This window comes from Oncorhynchus keta, chromosome 8, assembly GCF_023373465.1.
Source record: "Oncorhynchus keta strain PuntledgeMale-10-30-2019 chromosome 8, Oket_V2, whole genome shotgun sequence".
Taxonomy (NCBI): Eukaryota; Metazoa; Chordata; class Actinopteri; order Salmoniformes; family Salmonidae; genus Oncorhynchus; species Oncorhynchus keta.
This window is the reverse complement of record NC_068428.1, coordinates 48,855,818-48,874,595: the sequence shown is the minus strand read 5'-3', so window position 1 is coordinate 48,874,595 and position 18,778 is coordinate 48,855,818. Positions and strand designations below refer to the sequence as shown.

At 41.0% G+C, this 18,778-nt stretch overlaps 1 protein-coding gene across 3 annotated transcripts in view; it reads left to right on the top strand.

Moving 5' to 3' along the window:
- The window catches only part of ddx1 (DEAD (Asp-Glu-Ala-Asp) box helicase 1), a 60,546-nt gene that overhangs the window by 15,216 nt on the left and 26,552 nt on the right, over window positions 1-18,778 (top strand). For all 3 annotated transcript variants that reach the window (XR_008141726.1, XM_052524616.1, XM_052524614.1), the window contains exons 10-11: window positions 5,082-5,154; window positions 7,109-7,185. Coding sequence is in view for 2 of the 3 variants with exons in the window: in XM_052524616.1 (XP_052380576.1) it covers window positions 5,082-5,154; window positions 7,109-7,185 (150 nt within the window). In the remaining variant the exon portion in view is untranslated. The remainder of the gene's footprint in view (window positions 1-5,081; window positions 5,155-7,108; window positions 7,186-18,778) is intronic.

Here is an 18,778-nt window from a genome sequence, read left to right as displayed (position 1 = left end):
TACAGCTATAGATTGTCTAATATTTACCTACAGCTATAGATTGTCTAATATTTACCTACAGATATAGATTGTCTAAATATTTACCTACAGATATAGATTGTCTAATATTTACCCACAGCTACAGATTGTCTAAATATTTACCTACAGATATAGATTGTCTAAATATTTACCTACAGCTACAGATTGTCTAATATTTACCTACAGATATAGATTGTCTAATATTTACCTATAGATTGTCTAATATTTACCTACAGATATAGATTGTCTAAATATTTACCTACAGCTACAGATTGTCTAATATTTACCTACAGATATAGATTGTCTAATATTTACCTATAGATTGTCTAATATTTACCTATAGATTGTCTAATATTTACCTACAGCTATAGATTGTCTAATATTTACCTACAGCTATAGATTGTCTAATATTTACCTACAGATATAGATTGTCTAATATTTACCTACAGCTATAGATTGTCTAATATTTACCTACAGCTATAGACTGTCTAAATATTTACCTACAGATATAGATTGTCTAATATTTACCTACAGATATAGATTGTCTAATATTTACCTACAGATATAGATTGTCTAATATTTACCTACAGATATAGATTGTCTAATATTTACCTACAGATATAGATTGTCTAATATTTACCTACAGATATAGATTGTCTAATATTTACCTACAGATATAGATTGTCTAAATATTTACCTACAGATATAGATTGTCTAATATTTACCTACAGATATAGATTGTCTAATATTTACCTACAGATATAGATTGTCTAATATTTACCTACAGATATAGATTGTCTAATATTTACCTACAGATATAGATTGTCTAATATTTACCTACAGATATAGATTGTCTAATATTTACCTACAGATATAGATTGTCTAATATTTACCTACAGATATAGATTGTCTAATATTTACCTACAGATATAGATTGTCTAATTATTTACCCACAGCTATAGATTGTCTAATATTTACCTACAGATATAGATTGTCTAATTATTTACCCACAGCTATAGATTGTCTAATATTTACCCACAGCTATAGATTGTCTAATTATTTACCCACAGCTATAGATTGTCTAATATTTACCCACAGCTATAGATTGTCTAATATTCACCTACAGCTATAGATTGTCTAATATTTACCCACAGCTATAGATTGTCTAATATTTACCCACAGCTATAGATTGTCTAATATTCACCTACAGATATAGATTGTCTAATATTTACCCACAGCTATAGATTGTCTAATATTTACCCACAGCTATAGATTGTCTAATATTCACCTACAGCTATAGATTGTCTAATATTTACCCACAGCTATAGATTGTCTAATATTTACCCACAGCTATAGATTGTCTAATATTCACCTACAGATATAGATTGTCTAATATTTACCCACAGCTATAGATTGTCTAATATTCACCTACAGATATAGATTGTCTAATATTTACCTACAGATTGTCTAATATTTACCTACAGATTGTCTAATATTTACCTACAGATTGTCTAATATTTACCTACAGCTATAGATTGTCTAATATTTACCTACAGCTATAGATTGTCTAATATTTACCTACAGCTATAGATTGTCTAATTATTTACCTACAGCTATAGATTGTCTAATATTTACCTACAGATTGTCTAATATTTACCTACAGATTGTCTAATATTTACCTACAGATTGTCTAATATTTACCTACAGATTGTCTAATATTTACCTACAGATTGTCTAATATTTACCTACAGATTGTCTAATATTTACCTACAGATTGTCTAATATTTACCTACAGATTGTCTAAATATTTACCTACAGATTGTCTAAATATTTACCTACAGATTGTCTAATATTTACCTATAGATTGTCTAATATTTACCTATAGATATAGATTGTCTAAATATTTACCTACAGATTGTCTAATATTTACCTACAGATTGTCTAAATATTTACCTACAGATTGTCTAATATTTACCTATAGATTGTCTAATATTTACCTATAGATATAGATTGTCTAATATTTACCTACAGATTGTCTAAATATTTACCTACAGATTGTCTAATATTTACCTATAGATTGTCTAAATATTTACCTACAGATTGTCTAATATTTACCTATAGATTGTCTAATATTTACCTATAGATATAGATTGTCTAATATTTACCTACAGATTGTCTAAATATTTACCTACAGATTGTCTAATATTTACCTACAGATTGTCTAAATATTTACCTACAGATTGTCTAATATTTACCTACAGATTGTCTAATATTTACCTACAGATTGTCTAATATTTACCTACAGATTGTCTAAATATTTACCTACAGATTGTCTAATATTTACCTACAGATTGTCTAAATATTTACCTACAGATTGTCTAATATTTACCTACAGATTGTCTAATATTTACCTACAGATTGTCTAAATATTTACCTACAGATTGTCTAAATATTTACCTACAGATTGTCTAAATATTTACCTACAGATTGTCTAAATATTTACCTACAGATTGTCTAATATTTACCTATAGATTGTCTAATATTTACCTATAGATATAGATTGTCTAATATTTACCTACAGATTGTCTAATATTTACCTACAGGTTGTCTAATATTTACCTACAGATTGTCTAATATTTACCTACAGATTGTCTAAATATTTACCTACAGATTGTCTAAATATTTACCTACAGATTGTCTAAATATTTACCTATAGATTGTCTAATATTTACCTACAGATTGTCTAATATTTACCTACAGATTGTCTAAATATTTACCTACAGATTGTCTAAATATTTACCTACAGATTGTCTAAATATTTACCTATAGATATAGATTGTCTAATATTTACCTACAGATTGTCTAATATTTACCTACAGATTGTCTAAATATTTACCTACAGATTGTCTAAATATTTACCTACAGATTGTCTAAATATTTACCTACAGATTGTCTAAATATTTACCTACAGATTGTCTAATATTTACCTATAGATTGTCTAATATTTACCTATAGATTGTCTAATATTTACCTACAGATTGTCTAAATATTTACCTACAGATTGTCTAAATATTTACCTACAGATTGTCTAAATATTTACCTACAGATTGTCTAAATATTTACCTACAGATTGTCTAATATTTACCTACAGCTCTTTTCAGTCGCTGACGTTGCACAATAAAATGTTTTCAGTGTGAACTGAAATGACTGTCAGGGAGAATCTGAAATTCACCTGATCTTAGAGTTCCATTGGAGAGACCGTAATCAGTCAGTCACCTGCTGTCTGTCTCTCTGTCCTGTAGGAGTTCACCATGCTGTCTGTCTCTCTGTCCTGTAGGAGTTCACCATGCTGTCTGTCTCTCTGTCCTGTAGGAGTTCACCATGCTGTCTGTCTCTCTCTGTCCTGTAGGAGTTCACCATGCTGTCTGTCTCTCTGTCCTGTAGGAGTTCACCATGCTGTCTGTCTCTCTGTCCTGTAGGAGTTCACCATGCTGTCTGTCTCTCTGTCCTGTAGGAGTTCACCATGCTGTCTGTCTCTCTGTCCTGTAGGAGTTCACCATGCTGTCTGTCTCTCTGTCCTGTAGGATGCTGTCTATCTCTCTCTTCACCATGCTGTCTGTCTCTCTGTCCTGTAGGAGTTCACCATGCTGTCTGTCTCTATGTCCTGTAGGAGTTCACCATGCTGTCTGTCTCTGTCCTGTAGGAGTTCACCATGCTGTCTGTCTCTCTGTCCTGTAGGAGTTCACCATGCTGTCTGTCTCTCTGTCCTGTAGGAGTTCACCATGCTGTCTGTCTCTCTGTCCTGTAGGAGTTCACCATGCTGTCTGTCTCTCTCTGTCCTGTAGGAGTTCACCATGCTGTCTGTCTCTCTCTGTCCTGTAGGAGTTCACCATGCTGTCTGTCTCTCTCTGTCCTGTAGGAGTTCACCATGCTGTCTGTCTCTCTGTCCTGTAGGAGTTCACCATGCTGTCTGTCTCTCTCTGTCCTGTAGGAGTTCACCATGCTGTCTGTCTCTCTCTGTCCTGTAGGAGTTCACCATGCTGTCTGTCTCTCTCTGTCCTGTAGGAGTATCTCTCTCTGTCCTGTAGGAGTATCTCTCTCTGTCCTGTAGGAGTTCACCATGCTGTCTGTCTCTCTCTGTCCTGTAGGAGTTCACCATGCTGTCTGTCTCTCTCTGTCCTGTAGGAGTTCACCATGATGTCTGTCTCTATGTCCTGTAGGAGTTCACCATGCTGTCTGTCTCTGTCCTGTAGGAGTTCACCATGCTGTCTGTCTCTCTGTCCTGTAGGAGTTCACCATGCTGTCTGTCTCTCTGTCCTGTAGGAGTTCACCATGCTGTCTGTCTCTCTGTCCTGTAGGAGTTCACCATGCTGTCTGTCTCTCTGTCCTGTAGGAGTTCACCATGCTGTCTGTCTCTCTCTGTCCTGTAGGAGTTCACCATGCTGTCTGTCTCTCTCTGTCCTGTAGGAGTTCACCATGCTGTCTGTCTCTCTGTCCTGTAGGAGTTCTCTCTCTGTCCTGTAGGAGTTCACCATGCTGTCTGTCTCTCTCTGTCCTGTAGGAGTTCACCATGCTGTCTGTCTCTCTGTCCTGTAGGAGTTCACCATGCTGTCTGTCTCTCTGTCCTGTAGGAGTTCACCATGCTGTCTGTCTCTCTGTCCTGTAGGAGTTCACCATGCTGTCTGTCTCTCTGTCCTGTAGGAGTTCACCATGCTGTCTGTCTCTCTCTGTCCTGTAGGAGTTCACCATGCTGTCTGTCTCTCTCTGTCCTGTAGGAGTTCACCATGCTGTCTGTCTCTCTCTGTCCTGTAGGAGTTCACCATGCTGTCTGTCTCTCTCTGTCCTGTAGGAGTTCACCATGCTGTCTGTCTCTCTGTCCTGTAGGAGTTCACCATGCTGTCTGTCTCTCTGTCCTGTAGGAGTTCACCATGCTGTCTGTCTCTCTGTCCTGTAGGAGTTCACCATGCTGTCTGTCTCTCTCTGTCCTGTAGGAGTTCACCATGCTGTCTGTCTCTCTGTCCTGTAGGAGTTCACCATGCTGTCTGTCTCTCTCTGTCCTGTAGGAGTTCACCATGCATGACACCATGGGATGTTATCTGGATCTAGACAACGGACTCCTCTCCTTCTCCAAAAACGGTTTGAAGCCTTCCCTTCCTGTATTGTGTATACTGTGTAGGTCAGGGTTCACCAGCACGGTTCCTGGTCTCTCCTGGAGGTTTTAACTTCAGTTTATCAACCAGCTAATTACTAGAGTCAAGTGCACTAGATTAGGGTTGGAGCCACTGGCAACCAGGCCAAAGAGTTCAATCTTGGTTTCATCAGACCAGAGAACCTTGCTTCTCATGATCTGACAGTCAGGTGCCTTTTGGCAAACTCCAAGCGGGCTGTCATGTGTCTTTTACTGATGAGGGGCTTCCGTCTGGCCACTCTACCATAAAGGTCTGATTGGTGGAGTGCTGCAGAGATGGTTGTCCTTCTGGAAGGTTCTCCCATCTCCACAGAGGAACTCTGGAGCTCTGTCAGAGTGACCATTGGGTTCTTTGGACACCTCCCTGACCAAGGCTCTTGTCCCCTGATTGGTCAGTTTGGCCGGGCGGCCAGCTCTAGGATGAGTCTTGGTGGTTCCAAACAGGTATAGACAGGTGTGTTACATAGACAGGTGTGTTACATAGACAGGTGTGTACATAGACAGGTGTGTACATAGACAGGTGTGTTACATAGACAGGTGTGTTACATAGACAGGTGTGTTACATAGACAGGTGTGTTACATAGACAGGTGTGTTACATAGACAGGTGTGTTACATAGACAGGTGTGTTACATAGACAGGTGTGTTACATAGACAGGTGTGTTACATAGACAGGTGTGTTACATAGACAGGTGTGTTACATAGACAGGTGTGTTACATAGACAGGTGTGTTACATAGACAGGTGTGTTACATAGACAGGTGTGTTACATAGACAGGTGTGTTACATAGACAGGTGTGTTACATAGACAGGTGTGTTACATAGACAGGTGTGTGCCTTTCCATATCATGTCCAATCAATTGAATTTACCACAGGTGGACTCTAATCAAGTTTTAGAAACATCTCAAGGATGATCAAAGGAAACAGGATGCACCTGAGCTCAGGTTTCAAGTCTCATAGCAAAGAGTCTGAATACTAATGTAAATGTTTTTTCCAATATTTAAAAAAATGTAAATTAGGAAGAAAATATAGGTTGTCACTTTGAGGTGTTTTGTGGCTAGGTTGTGTGGCAGGGCCACAAGTTACAAATGACTAAGCTGGGATTTGACTAAACAGTTGATCAGGGTGATTTCTTCACAAATAGACAGGTGTGTTAAATAGACAGGTGTGTTAAATAGACAGGAATGTTCCTTTCTGCGGTAGGAAGATCGTACCTATTTTTACTAACGTTCTATTAAAAGGTATTGTCGTGAGATCGTTTCTTTATTTGGGGATATGACCCAGTCTCGGGTCCAGTACCAGTACCAACCACATTGAGTGTCTGTCTTGACTCTGTGTCAGACGGTAGGGACTCCAGGCAGGTACTCTCTCGTGTACTGACCTGGGCTCTCGCTCTCTCATGTACTGACCTGGGCTCTCGCTCTCTCATGTACTGACCTGGGCTCTCGCTCTCTCATGTACTGACCTGGGCTCTCGCTCTCTCATGTACTGACCTGGGCTCTCGCTCTCTCATGTACTGACCTGGGCTCTCGCTCTCTCATGTACTGACCTGGGCTCTCGCTCTCTCATGTACTGACCTGGGCTCTCGCTCTCTCATGTACTGACCTGGGCTCTCTCATGTACTGACCTGGGCTCTCTCATGTACTGACCTGGGCTCTCTCATGTACTGACCTGGGCTCTCTCTCTCATGTACTGACCTGGGCTCTCGCTCTCTCATGTACTGACCTGGGCTCTCGCTCTCTCATGTACTGACCTGGGCTCTCGCTCGCTCTCTCATGTACTGACCTGAGAGCCCTGGGCTCACCTCTCTCTCTCATGTACTGACCTGGGCTCTCTCTCTCTCATGTACTGACCTGGGCTCTCTCGCTCTCTCTCATGTACTGACCTGGGCTCTCTCTCTCTCAGGTACTGACCTGGGCTTGGCGTTTGAGATCCCAGCTCTTCTGAAGAACCAGCCCTTCTTTGCTTCCTGTGTTCTCAAGGTATGTATACACACACACACACACACACACACACACAGTCATGGTATGTATACACACACACACACACACACACACACACACACACACCCCACACACAGTCATGGTATGTATACACACACACACACACAGTCGCTCTTCACTCACTACCGGTCAAAAGTTTTAGAACATCTCATTTCAAGGGATTTTACCTGGGCTCGCTAGGGTTAATGTATAGACTGTCTATGGTGTTGATCTTACTGTAGGGTTAATGTGCTGATCTACTGTAGGGTTAATGGTGCTGATCTTACTGTAGGGTTAATGTATAGCCTCTGTCATGGTGCTGATCTTACTGTAGGGTTAATGTATAGCCTCTGTCTATGGTGTGTTGATCTTACTGTAGGGTTAATGTATACCCTCTGTCCATGGTGCTGATCTTACTGTAGGGTTAATGTATAGCCTCTGTCCATGGTGTTGATCTTACTGTAGGGTTAATGGATACCCTCTGTCATGGTGCTGATCTTACTGTAGGGTTAATGTACTCTGTCTATGGTGTTCATCTTACTGTAGGGTTAATTTATAGCCTCTGTCATGGTGCTGATCTTACTGTAGGGTTAATGTATAGCCTCTGTCCATGGTGCTGATCTTACTGTAGGGTTAATGTATAGACTGTCTATGGTGTTGATCTTACTGTAGGGTTAATGTATATGTATCTCATGTAGTTAATGCTGTCATGATCTTACTGTAGGGTTAATGGATACCCTCTGTCATGGTGCTGATCTTACTGTAGGGTTAATGTATAGCCTCTGTCCATGGTGCTGATCTTACTGTAGGGTTAATGTATAGCCTCTGTCCATGATGTTGATCTTACTGTCGGGTTAATGGATACCCTCTGTCATGGTGCTGATCTTACTGTAGGGTTAATGTATAGACTGTCTATGGTGTTCATCTTACTGTAGGGTTAATTTATAGCCTCTGTCATGGTGCTGATCTTACTGTAGGGTTAATGTATAGCCTCTGTCCATGGTGCTGATCTTACTGTACGGTTAATGTATAGACTGTCTATGGTGTTGATCTTACTGTAGGGTTAATGTATAGACTGTCTATGGTGTTGATCTTACTGTAGGGTTAATGTATAGCCTCTGTCATGGTGCTGATGTAGGGTTAATGTATCTACATGTGGATCTTAATGTAGGGTTAATGTATAGCCCTCTGTCATGGTGCTGATCTTACTGTAGGGTTAATGTATAGCCTCTGTCTATGGTGCTGATCTTACTGTAGGGTTAATGTATACCCTCTGTCATGGTGCTGATCTTACTGTAGGGTTAATGTATAGCTGTCTGTCATGGTGCTGATCTTACTGTAGGGTTAATGTATATGTATCTACGTGGTAGGGTTAATGATCTTACTGTAGGGTTAATGTATAGCCTCTGTCATGGTGCTGATCTTACTGTAGGGTTAATGTATAGCCTCTGCCTCTGTCCATGGTGCTGATCTTACTGTAGGGTTAATGTATACTCTCTGTCATGGTGCTGATCTTACTGTAGGGTTAATGTATAGCCTCTGTCCATGGTGCTGATCTTACTGTAGGGTTAATGTATAGCCTCTGTCATGGTGCTGATCTTACTGTAGGGTTAATGTATAGCCTCTGTCATGGTGCTGATCTTACTGTAGGGTTAATGTATAGCCTCTGTCCATGGTGCTGATCTTACTGTAGGGTTAATGTATAGCCTCTGTCCATGGTGCTGATCTTACTGTAGGGTTAATGTATAGCCTCTGTCATGGTGCTGATCTTACTGTAGGGTTAATGTATAGCCTCTGTCCATGGTGCTGATCTTACTGTAGGGTTAATGTATAGCCTCTGTCCATGATGCTGATCTTACTGTAGGGTTAATGGATACCCTCTGTCATGGTGCTGATCTTACTGTAGGGTTAATGTATAGACTGTCTATGGTGTTCATCTTACTGTAGGGTTAATGTATAGCCTCTGTCATGGTGCTGATCTTACTGTAGGGTTAATGTATAGCCTCTGTCATGGTGCTGATCTTACTGTAGGGTTAATGTATAGCCTCTGTCCATGGTGCTGATCTTACTGTACGGTTAATGTATAGACTGTCTATGGTGTTGATCTTACTGTAGGGTTAATGTATAGAATGTCTATGGTGTTGATCTTACTGTAGGGTTAATGTATAGCCTCTGTCCATGGTGCTGATCTTACTGTAGGGTTAATGTATAGCCTCTGTCATGGTGCTGATCTTACTGTAGGGTTAATGTATAGCCTCTGTCATGGTGCTGATCTTACTGTAGGGTTAATGTATAGACTGTCTATGGTGTTGATCTTACTGTAGGGTTAATGTATAGCCTCTGTCCATGGTGCTGATCTTACTGTAGGGTTAATGTATAGCCTCTGTGTCTGATCATGGTGCTGATCTTACTGTAGGGTTAATGTATAGCCTCTGTCATGGTGCTGATCTTACTGTAGGGTTAATGTATAGCCTCTGTCCATGGTGCTGATCTTACTGTAGGGTTAATGTATAGCCTCTGTCATGGTGCTGATCTTACTGTAGGGTTAATGTATAGCCTCTGTCATGGTGCTGATCTTACTGTAGGGTAATGTATAGCCTCTGTCATGGTCTGATCTTACTGTAGGGTTAATGTATCTGTCATGGTGCTGATCTTACTGTAGGGTTAATGTATAGCCTCTGTCATGGTGCTGATCTTACTGTAGGGTTAATGTATAGCCTCTGTCATGGTGCTGATCTTACTGTAGGGTTAATGTATAGCCTCTGTCCATGGTGCTGATCTTACTGTAGGGTTAATGTATATGGTGCTGATCTGTTAATGTATCTTACTGTAGGGATCTTACTGTAGGGTTAATGATAGCCTCTGTCCATGGTGCTGATCTTACTGTAGGGTTAATGTATAGCCTCTGTCCATGGTGCTGATCTTACTGTAGGGTTAATGTATAGCCTCTGTCATGGTGCTGATCTTACTGTAGGGTTAATGTATAGCCTCTGTCATGGTGCTGATCTTACTGTGTAGGGTTAATGTATAGCCTCTGTCCATGGCTGATCTTACTGTAGGGTTAATGTATAGCCTCTGATGATCTTACTGTAGGGTTAGGGTTAATGTGATACTGTAGGGTTAATGTATAGCCTCTGTCCATGGTGCTGATCTTACTGTAGGGTTAATGTATAGCCTCTGTCATGGTGCTGATCTTACTGTAGGGTTAATGTATAGTTCTATGGTCTGATCTTACTGTAGGGTTGTCCATGATGCTGATCTTACTGTAGGGTTAATGTATAGCCTCTGTCATGGTGCTGATCTTACTGTAGGGTTAATGTATAGCCTCTGTCATGTCTGATCTTACTGTAGGGTTAATGTATCTTATGGTGATCTTACTGGGTTAATGTATACTGTCCATGGTGCTGATCTTACTGTACGGTTAATGTATAGACTGTCTATGGTGTTGATCTTACTGTAGGGTTAATGTATAGAATGTCTATGGTGTTGATCTTACTGTAGGGTTAATGTATAGCCTCTGTCCATGGTGCTGATCTTACTGTAGGGTTAATGTATAGCCTCTGTCATGGTGCTGATCTTACTGTAGGGTTAATGTATAGCCTCTGTCATGGTGCTGATCTTACTGTAGGGTTAATGTATAGCCTCTGTCATGGTGCTGATCTTACTGTAGGGTTAATGTATAGCCTCTGTCATGGTGCTGATCTTACTGTAGGGTTAATGTATAGCCTCTGTCCATGGTGCTGATCTTACTGTAGGGTTAATGTATAGCCTCTGTCATGGTGCTGATCTTACTGTAGGGTTAATGTATAGCCTCTGTCTATGGTGTTGATCTTACTGTAGGGTTAATGTAGGGTTAATGTATAGCCTCTGTCATGGTGCTGATCTTACTGTAGGGTTAATGTATAGCCTCTGTCCATGGTGCTGATCTTACTGTAGGGTTAATGTATAGCCTCTGTCATGGTGCTGATCTTACTGTAGGGTTAATGTATAGACTGTCATGGTGCTGATCTTACTGTAGGGTTAATGTATCTGTCCATGGTGCTGATCTACTGTCATGGTGCTGATCTTACTGTAGGGTTAATGTATAGCCTCTGTCATGGTGCTGATCTTACTGTAGGGTTAATGTATAGCCTCTGTCATGGTGCTGATCTTACTACTGTAGGGTTAATGTTAATGTATGGTGCCTCTGTACATGTAGGGTGCCATGATCTTACTGTAGGGTTAATGTATAGACTGTCATGGTGTCATGGTGTTGATCTTACTGTAGGGTTAATGTATAGCCTCTGTCATGGTGCTGATCTTACTGTAGGGTTAATGTATAGCCTCTGTCATGGTGCTGATCTTACTGTAGGGTTAATGTATAGCCTCTGTCATGGTGCTGATCTTACTGTAGGGTTAATGTCATGGTGGTTAATGATCTTACTGTAGGGTTAATGTATAGCCTCTGTCCATGGTGCTGATCTTACTGTAGGGTTAATGTATAGCCTCTGTCATGGTGCTGATCTTACTGTAGGGTTAATGTATAGCCTCTGTCATGGTGCTGATCTTACTGTAGGGTTAATGTATAGCCTCTGTCCATGGTGCTGATCTTACTGTAGGGTTAATGTATACCTCTGTCATGGTGCTGATCTTACTGTAGGGTTAATGTATAGCCTCTGTCATGGTGCTGATCTTACTGTAGGGTTAATGTATATCTGTCATGGTGCTGATCTTACTGTAGGGTTAATGTATAGCCTCTGTCATGGTGCTGATCTTACTGTCTAGCCTCTGTCATGGTGCTGATCTTACTGTAGGGTTAATGTATAGCCTCTGTCATGGTGCTGATCTTACTGTAGGGTTAATGTATAGCCTCTGTCATGGTGCTGATCTTACTGTAGGGTTAATGTATAGCCTCTGTCCATGGTGCTGATCTTACTGTAGGGTTAATGTATAGCCTCTGTCATGGTGCTGATCTTACTGTAGGGTTAATGTATAGACTGTCTATGGTGTTGATCTTACTGTAGGGTTAATGTATAGCCTCTGTCCATGGTGCTGATCTTACTGTAGGGTTAATGTATAGACTGTCTATGGTGTTGATCTTACTGTAGGGTTAATGTATAGCCTCTGTCCATGGTGCTGATCTTACTGTAGGGTTAATGTATACCCTCTGTCATGGTGCTGACTCTGTCCATGGTGCTGATCTTACTGTAGGGTTAATGTATAGCCTCTGTCATGGTGCTGATCTTACTGTAGGGTTAATGTATAGCCTCTGTCTATGGTGCTGATCTTACTGTAGGGTTAATGTATAGCCTCTGTCTATGGTGATCTTACTGTAGGGTTAATGTATAGCCTCTGTCCATGGTGCTGATCTTACTGTAGGGTTAATGTATAGCCTCTGTCATGGTGCTGATCTTACTGTAGGGTTAATGTATTACTGTATGGTGTTGATCTTACTGTAGGGTTAATGTATAGCCTCTGTCCATGGTGCTGATCTTACTGTAGGGTTAGGGTTAGCCTCTGTATGGTGCTGATCTGTCATGGTAGGGTTAATGTTGATCTTACTGTAGGGTTAATGTATAGATCTATGTTACTGTAGGGTTAATGTAGCCTCTGATGGTGCTGATCTTACTGTAGGGTTAATGTATAGCCTCTGTCCATGGTGCTGATCTTACTGTAGGGTTAATGTATATGGTGCTGATCTACTGTAGGGTTAATGTATAGCCTCTGTCCATGGTGCTGATCTTACTGTAGGGTTAATGTATAGCCTCTGTCATGGTGCTGATCTTACTGTAGGGTTAATGTATAGCCTCTGTCATGGTGCTGATCTTACTGTAGGGTTAATGTATACCCTCTGTCATGGTCTGATCTTACTGTAGGGTTAATGTATAGCCTCTGTCCATGGTGCTGATCTTACTGTAGGGTTAATGTATAGCCTCTGTCCATGGTGCTGATCTTACTGTAGGGTTAATGTATAGCCTCTGTCCATGGTGCTGATCTTACTCTAGGGTTAATCATGGTGCTGTCATGGTGATCTTACTGTAGGGTTAATGTATAGCCTCTGTCCATGGTGCTGATCTTACTGTAGGGTTAATGTATAGCCTCTGTCATGGTGCTGATCTTACTGTAGGGTTAATGTATAGCCTCTGTCTATGGTGCTGATCTTACTGTAGGGTTAATGTATAGGGTTCTGTCCATGGTGCTGATCTTACTGTAGGGTTAATGTATATCCATGGTGGATCTGATCTTACTGTAGGGTTAATGTATAGATATGGTGCTGATCTTACTGTAGGGTTAATGTATAGCCTCTGTCATGGTGCTGATCTTACTGTAGGGTTAATGTATACTGTATGGTGCTGATCTTACTGTAGGGTTAATGTATAGCCTCTGTCATGGTGCTGATCTTACTGTAGGGTTAATGTATAGCCTCTGTCATGGTGCTGATCTTACTGTAGGGTTAATGTATAGCCTCTGTCCATGGTGCTGATCTTACTGTAGGGTTAATGTATAGCCTCTGTATGGTGCTGATCTACTGTAGGGTTAATGGTATAGCCTCTGATGCTGATCTTACTGTAGGGTTAATGTATAGCCTCTGTCATGGTGCTGATCTTACTGTAGGGTTAATGTATAGCCTCTGTCATGGTGCTGATCTTACTGTAGGGTTAATGTATAGCCTCTGTCATGGTGCTGATCTTACTGTAGGGTTAATGTATAGCCTCTGTCCATGGTGCTGATCTTACTGTAGGGTTAATGTATAGCCTCTGTCATGGTGCTGATCTTACTGTAGGGTTAATGTATCTGTCTGATCTTATGGTAGGGTTAATGATCTTACTGATCTTACTGTAGGGTTAATGTATAGCCTCTGTCATGGTGCTGATCTTACTGTAGGGTTAATGTATAGCCTCTGTCCATGGTGCTGTTAATGTAGGGTTATGTATCTGTCCATGGTGCTGATCTTACTGTAGGGTCTAGCCTCTGTCCATGGTGCTGATCTTACTGTAGGGTTAATGTATAGCCTCTGTCATGGTGCTGATCTTACTGTAGGGTTAATGTATAGCCTCTGTGTCTGATCTTACTGTAGGGTTAATGATCTTATCTGTAGGGTTAATGTATAGCCTCTGTCATGGTGCTGATCTTACTGTAGGGTTAATGTATAGCCTCTGCCATGGTCTGATCTTACTGTAGGGTTAATGTATAGCCTCTGTCATGGTGCTGATCTTACTGTAGGGTTAATGTATAGCCTCTGTCTATGGTGCTGATCTTACTGTAGGGTTAATGGATACCCTCTGTCATGGTGCTGATCTTACTGTAGGGTTAATGTATAGCCTCTGTCATGGTGCTGATCTTACTGTAGGGTTAATGTATAGCCTCTGTCCATGGTGCTGATCTTACTGTAGGGTTAATGTATAGCCTCTGTCATGGTGCTGATCTTACTGTAGGGTTAATGTATAGCCTCTGTCCATGGTGCTGATCTTACTGTAGGGTTAATGTATAGCCTCTACATCTTACTGTAGGGTTAATGATCTTACCTCTGTCATGGTGTTGATCTTACTGTAGGGTTAATGTATAGCCTCTGTCATGGTGCTGATCTTACTGTAGGGTTAATGTATAGCCTCTGTCCATGGTGCTGATCTGTAGGGTTAATGATCTGTACTGATCTTACTGTAGGGTTAATGTATAGCCTCTGTCCATGGTGCTGATCTTACTGTAGGGTTAATGTATAGCCTCTGTCATGGTGCTGATCTTACTGTATGGGCTGATTAATGTAGGGTTAATGTATAGCCTCTGTCCATGGTGCTGATCTTACTGTAGGGTTAATGTATAGCCTCTGTCCATGGTGCTGATCTTACTGTAGGGTTAATGTATAGCCTCTGTCATGGTGCTGATCTTACTGTAGGGTTAATGTATAGCCTCTGTCATGGTGCTGATCTTACTGTAGGGTTAATGTATAGCCTCTGTATGGTGCTGATCTTATGGTGGGTTAATGTATACTGTCATGGTGTTATCTTACTGTAGGGTTAATGTATAGCCTCTGTCATGGTGCTGATCTTACTGTAGGGTTAATGTAGATGGTGCTGATCTTACTGTAGGGTTAATGTATAGCCTCTGCCCTGTCATGGTAGGGTTAATGTATAGCCTCTGATCTTACTGTAGGGTTAATGTATAGCCTCTGTCATGGTGCTGATCTTACTGTAGGGTTAATGTATAGCCTCTGTCATGGTGCTGATCTTACTGTAGGGTTAATGTATAGCCTCTGTCCATGGTAGGGTTAATCTTACTGTAGGGTTAATGTAGGGTTAATGTATAGCCTCTGTCCATGGTGCTGATCTTACTGTAGGGTTAATGTATAGCCTCTGTCCATGGTCTGATGTCTGTAGGGTTAATGGTCCATGGTGCTGATCTTACTGTAGGGTTAATGTATAGCCTCTGTCATGGTGCTGATCTTACTGTAGGGTTAATGTATAGACTGTCTATGTGTTGATCTTACTGTAGGGTTAATGCTGTCATGGTCTTGATCTTACTGTAGGGTTAATGTATAGCCCTCTGTCATGGTGCTGATCTTACTGTAGGGTTAATGTATATAGCCTCTGTCATGTGCTGATCTTACTGTAGGGTTAATGATCTTACTGTAGGGTTGTCCATGGTGCTGATCTTACTGTAGGGTTAATGTATAGCCTCTGTCCATGGTGCTGATCTTACTGTAGGGTTAATGTTACTGTATGGTGGTTAATGGTATATGGTGCTGATCTTACTGTAGGGTTAATGTATATGTCCATGGTGCTGATCTTACTGTAGGGTTAATGTATAGCCTCTGTCATGGTGCTGATCTTACTGTAGGGTTAATGTATAGCCTCTGTCCATGGTGCTGATCTTACTGTAGGGTTAATGTATAGCCTCTGTCATGGTGCTGATCTTACTGTAGGGTTAATGTATAGCCTCTGTCATGGTGCTGATCTTACTGTAGGGTTAATGTATAGCCTCTGTCCATGGTGCTGATCTTACTGTAGGGTTAATGTATAGCCTCTGTCTGATCATGGTGCTGATCTTACTGTGGGTTAATGTTAATGTATCTCTGTCATGGTGCTGATCTTACTGTAGGGTTAATGTATAGCCTCTGTCCATGGTGCTGATCTTACTGTAGGGTTAATGTATAGCCTCTGTCATGGTGCTGATCTTACTGTAGGGTTAATGTATAGCCTCTGTCATGGTGCTGATCTTACTGTAGGGTTAATGTATAGCCTCTGTCATGGTGCTGATCTTACTGTAGGGTTAATGTGTATAGCCTCTGTCCATGGTCTGATCTTACTGTAGGGTTAATGTATAGCCTCTGTCCATGGTGCTGATCTTACTGTAGGGTTAATGTATAGCCTCTGTCATGGTGCTGATCTTACTGTAGGGTTAATGTATAGCCTCTGTCATGGTGTTGATCTTACTGTAGGGTTAATGTATAGCCTCTGTCCATGGTGCTGATCTTACTGTAGGGTTAATGTATAGCCTCTGTCCATGGTGCTGATCTTACTGTAGGGTTAATGGATACCCTCTGTCATGGTGCTGATCTTACTGTAGGGTTAATGTATAGCCTCTGTCCATGGTGCTGATCTTACTGTAGGGTTAATGGATACCCTCTGTCATGGTGCTGATCTTACTGTAGGGTTAATGTATAGCCTCTGTCATGGTGCTGATCTTACTGTAGGGTTAATGTATAGCCTCTGTCCATGGTGCTGATCTTACTGTAGGGTTAATGTATAGCCTCTGTCATGGTGCTGATCTTACTGTAGGGTTAATGTATATATGGTGCTGATCTTACTGTCTAGCCTCATGGGCTGATCTTACTGTAGGGTTAATGTATAGCCTCTGTCATGTGCTGATCTTACTGTAGGGTTAATGTATATCTTCTGTCATGGTGCTGATCTTACTGTAGGGTTAATGTATAGCCTCTGTCATGGTGCTGATCTTACTGTAGGGTTAATGTATAGCCTCTGTCCATGGTGCTGATCTTACTGTAGGGTTAATGTATAGCCTCTGTCCATGGTGCTGATCTTACTGTAGGGTTAATGTATATCTGTATGGTCTGTCATGGTTGCTGATCTTACTGTAGGGTTAATGTATCTGTCCTCTGTCATGGTGTTAATGATCTTACTGTAGGGTTAATGTATAGCCTCTGTCATGGTGCTGATCTTACTGTAGGGTTAATGTATAGCCTCTGTCCATGGTGCTGATCTTACTGTAGGGTTAATGTATAGCCTCTCTGTCATGGTTAATGATCTTACATGGTGCTGATCTTGTAGGGTTAATGTATAGCCTCTGTCATGGTGCTGATCTTACTGTAGGGTTAATGTATAGCCTCTGTCATGGTGCTGATCTTACTGTAGGGTTAATGTATAGACTGTCTATGGTGTTGATCTTACTGTAGGGTTAATGTATAGCCTCTGTCCATGGTGCTGATCTTACTGTAGGGTTAATGTATAGCCTCTGTCATGGTGCTGATCTTACTGTAGGGTTAATGCCTCTGATCTTATGGTGCTGATCTTACTGTAGGGTTAATGTATAGCCTCTGTCCATGATGCTGATCTTACTGTTGGGTTAATGGATTCCCTCTGTCATGGTGCTGATCTTACTGTAGGGTTAATGTATAGACTGTCTATGGTGTTCATCTTACTGTAGGGTTAATCTATAGCCTCTGTCCATGGTGCTGATCTTACTGTAGGGTTAATGTATAGCCTCTGTCCATGGTGCTGATCTTACTGTAGGGTTAATGTATAGCCTCTGTCCATGGTGCTGATCTTACTGTAGGGTTAATGTATAGCCTCTGTCCATGATGTTGATCTTACTGTCGGGTTAATGGATACCCTCTGTCATGGTGCTGATCTTACTGTAGGGTTAATGTATAGACTGTCTATGGTGTTGATCTTACTGTAGGGTTAATGTATAGCCTCTGTCATGGTGCTGATCTTACTGTAGGGTTAATGTATAGCCTCTGTCCATGGTGCTGATCTTACTGTAGGGTTAATGTATAGCCTATGTCATGGTGCTGATCTTACTGTAGGGTTAATGTATAGACTGTCTATGGTGCTGATCTTACTGTAGGGTTAATGTATAGCCTACTGTCATGGTGCTGATCTTACTGTAGGGTTAATGTATAGCCTCTGTCCATGGTGCTGATCTTACTGTAGGGTTAATGTATAGCCTCTGTCATGGTGCTGATCTTACTGTAGGGTTAATGTATAGCCTCTGTCATGGTGCTGATCTTACTGTAGGGTTAATGTATAGCCTCTGCTGATCTCTGTTAATGTATGCTGATCTTACTGTAGGGTTAATGTATACCCTCTGTCATGGTGCTGATCTTACTGTAGGGTTAATGTATAGCCTCTGTCATGGTACTGTAGGGTTAATCTTACTGTAGGGTTAATGTAGGGTTATGTATACCCTCTGTCTGTCTTACTGTAGGGTTAATGGTGCTGATCTTACTGTAGGGTTAATGTATAGCCTCTGTCATGGTGCTGATCTTACTGTAGGGTTAATGTATAGCCTCTGTCATGGTGTGATCTTACTGTAGGGTTAATGTATAGCCTCTGTCATGGTGCTTATGGTATACCCTCTGCATGGTGCTGATCTT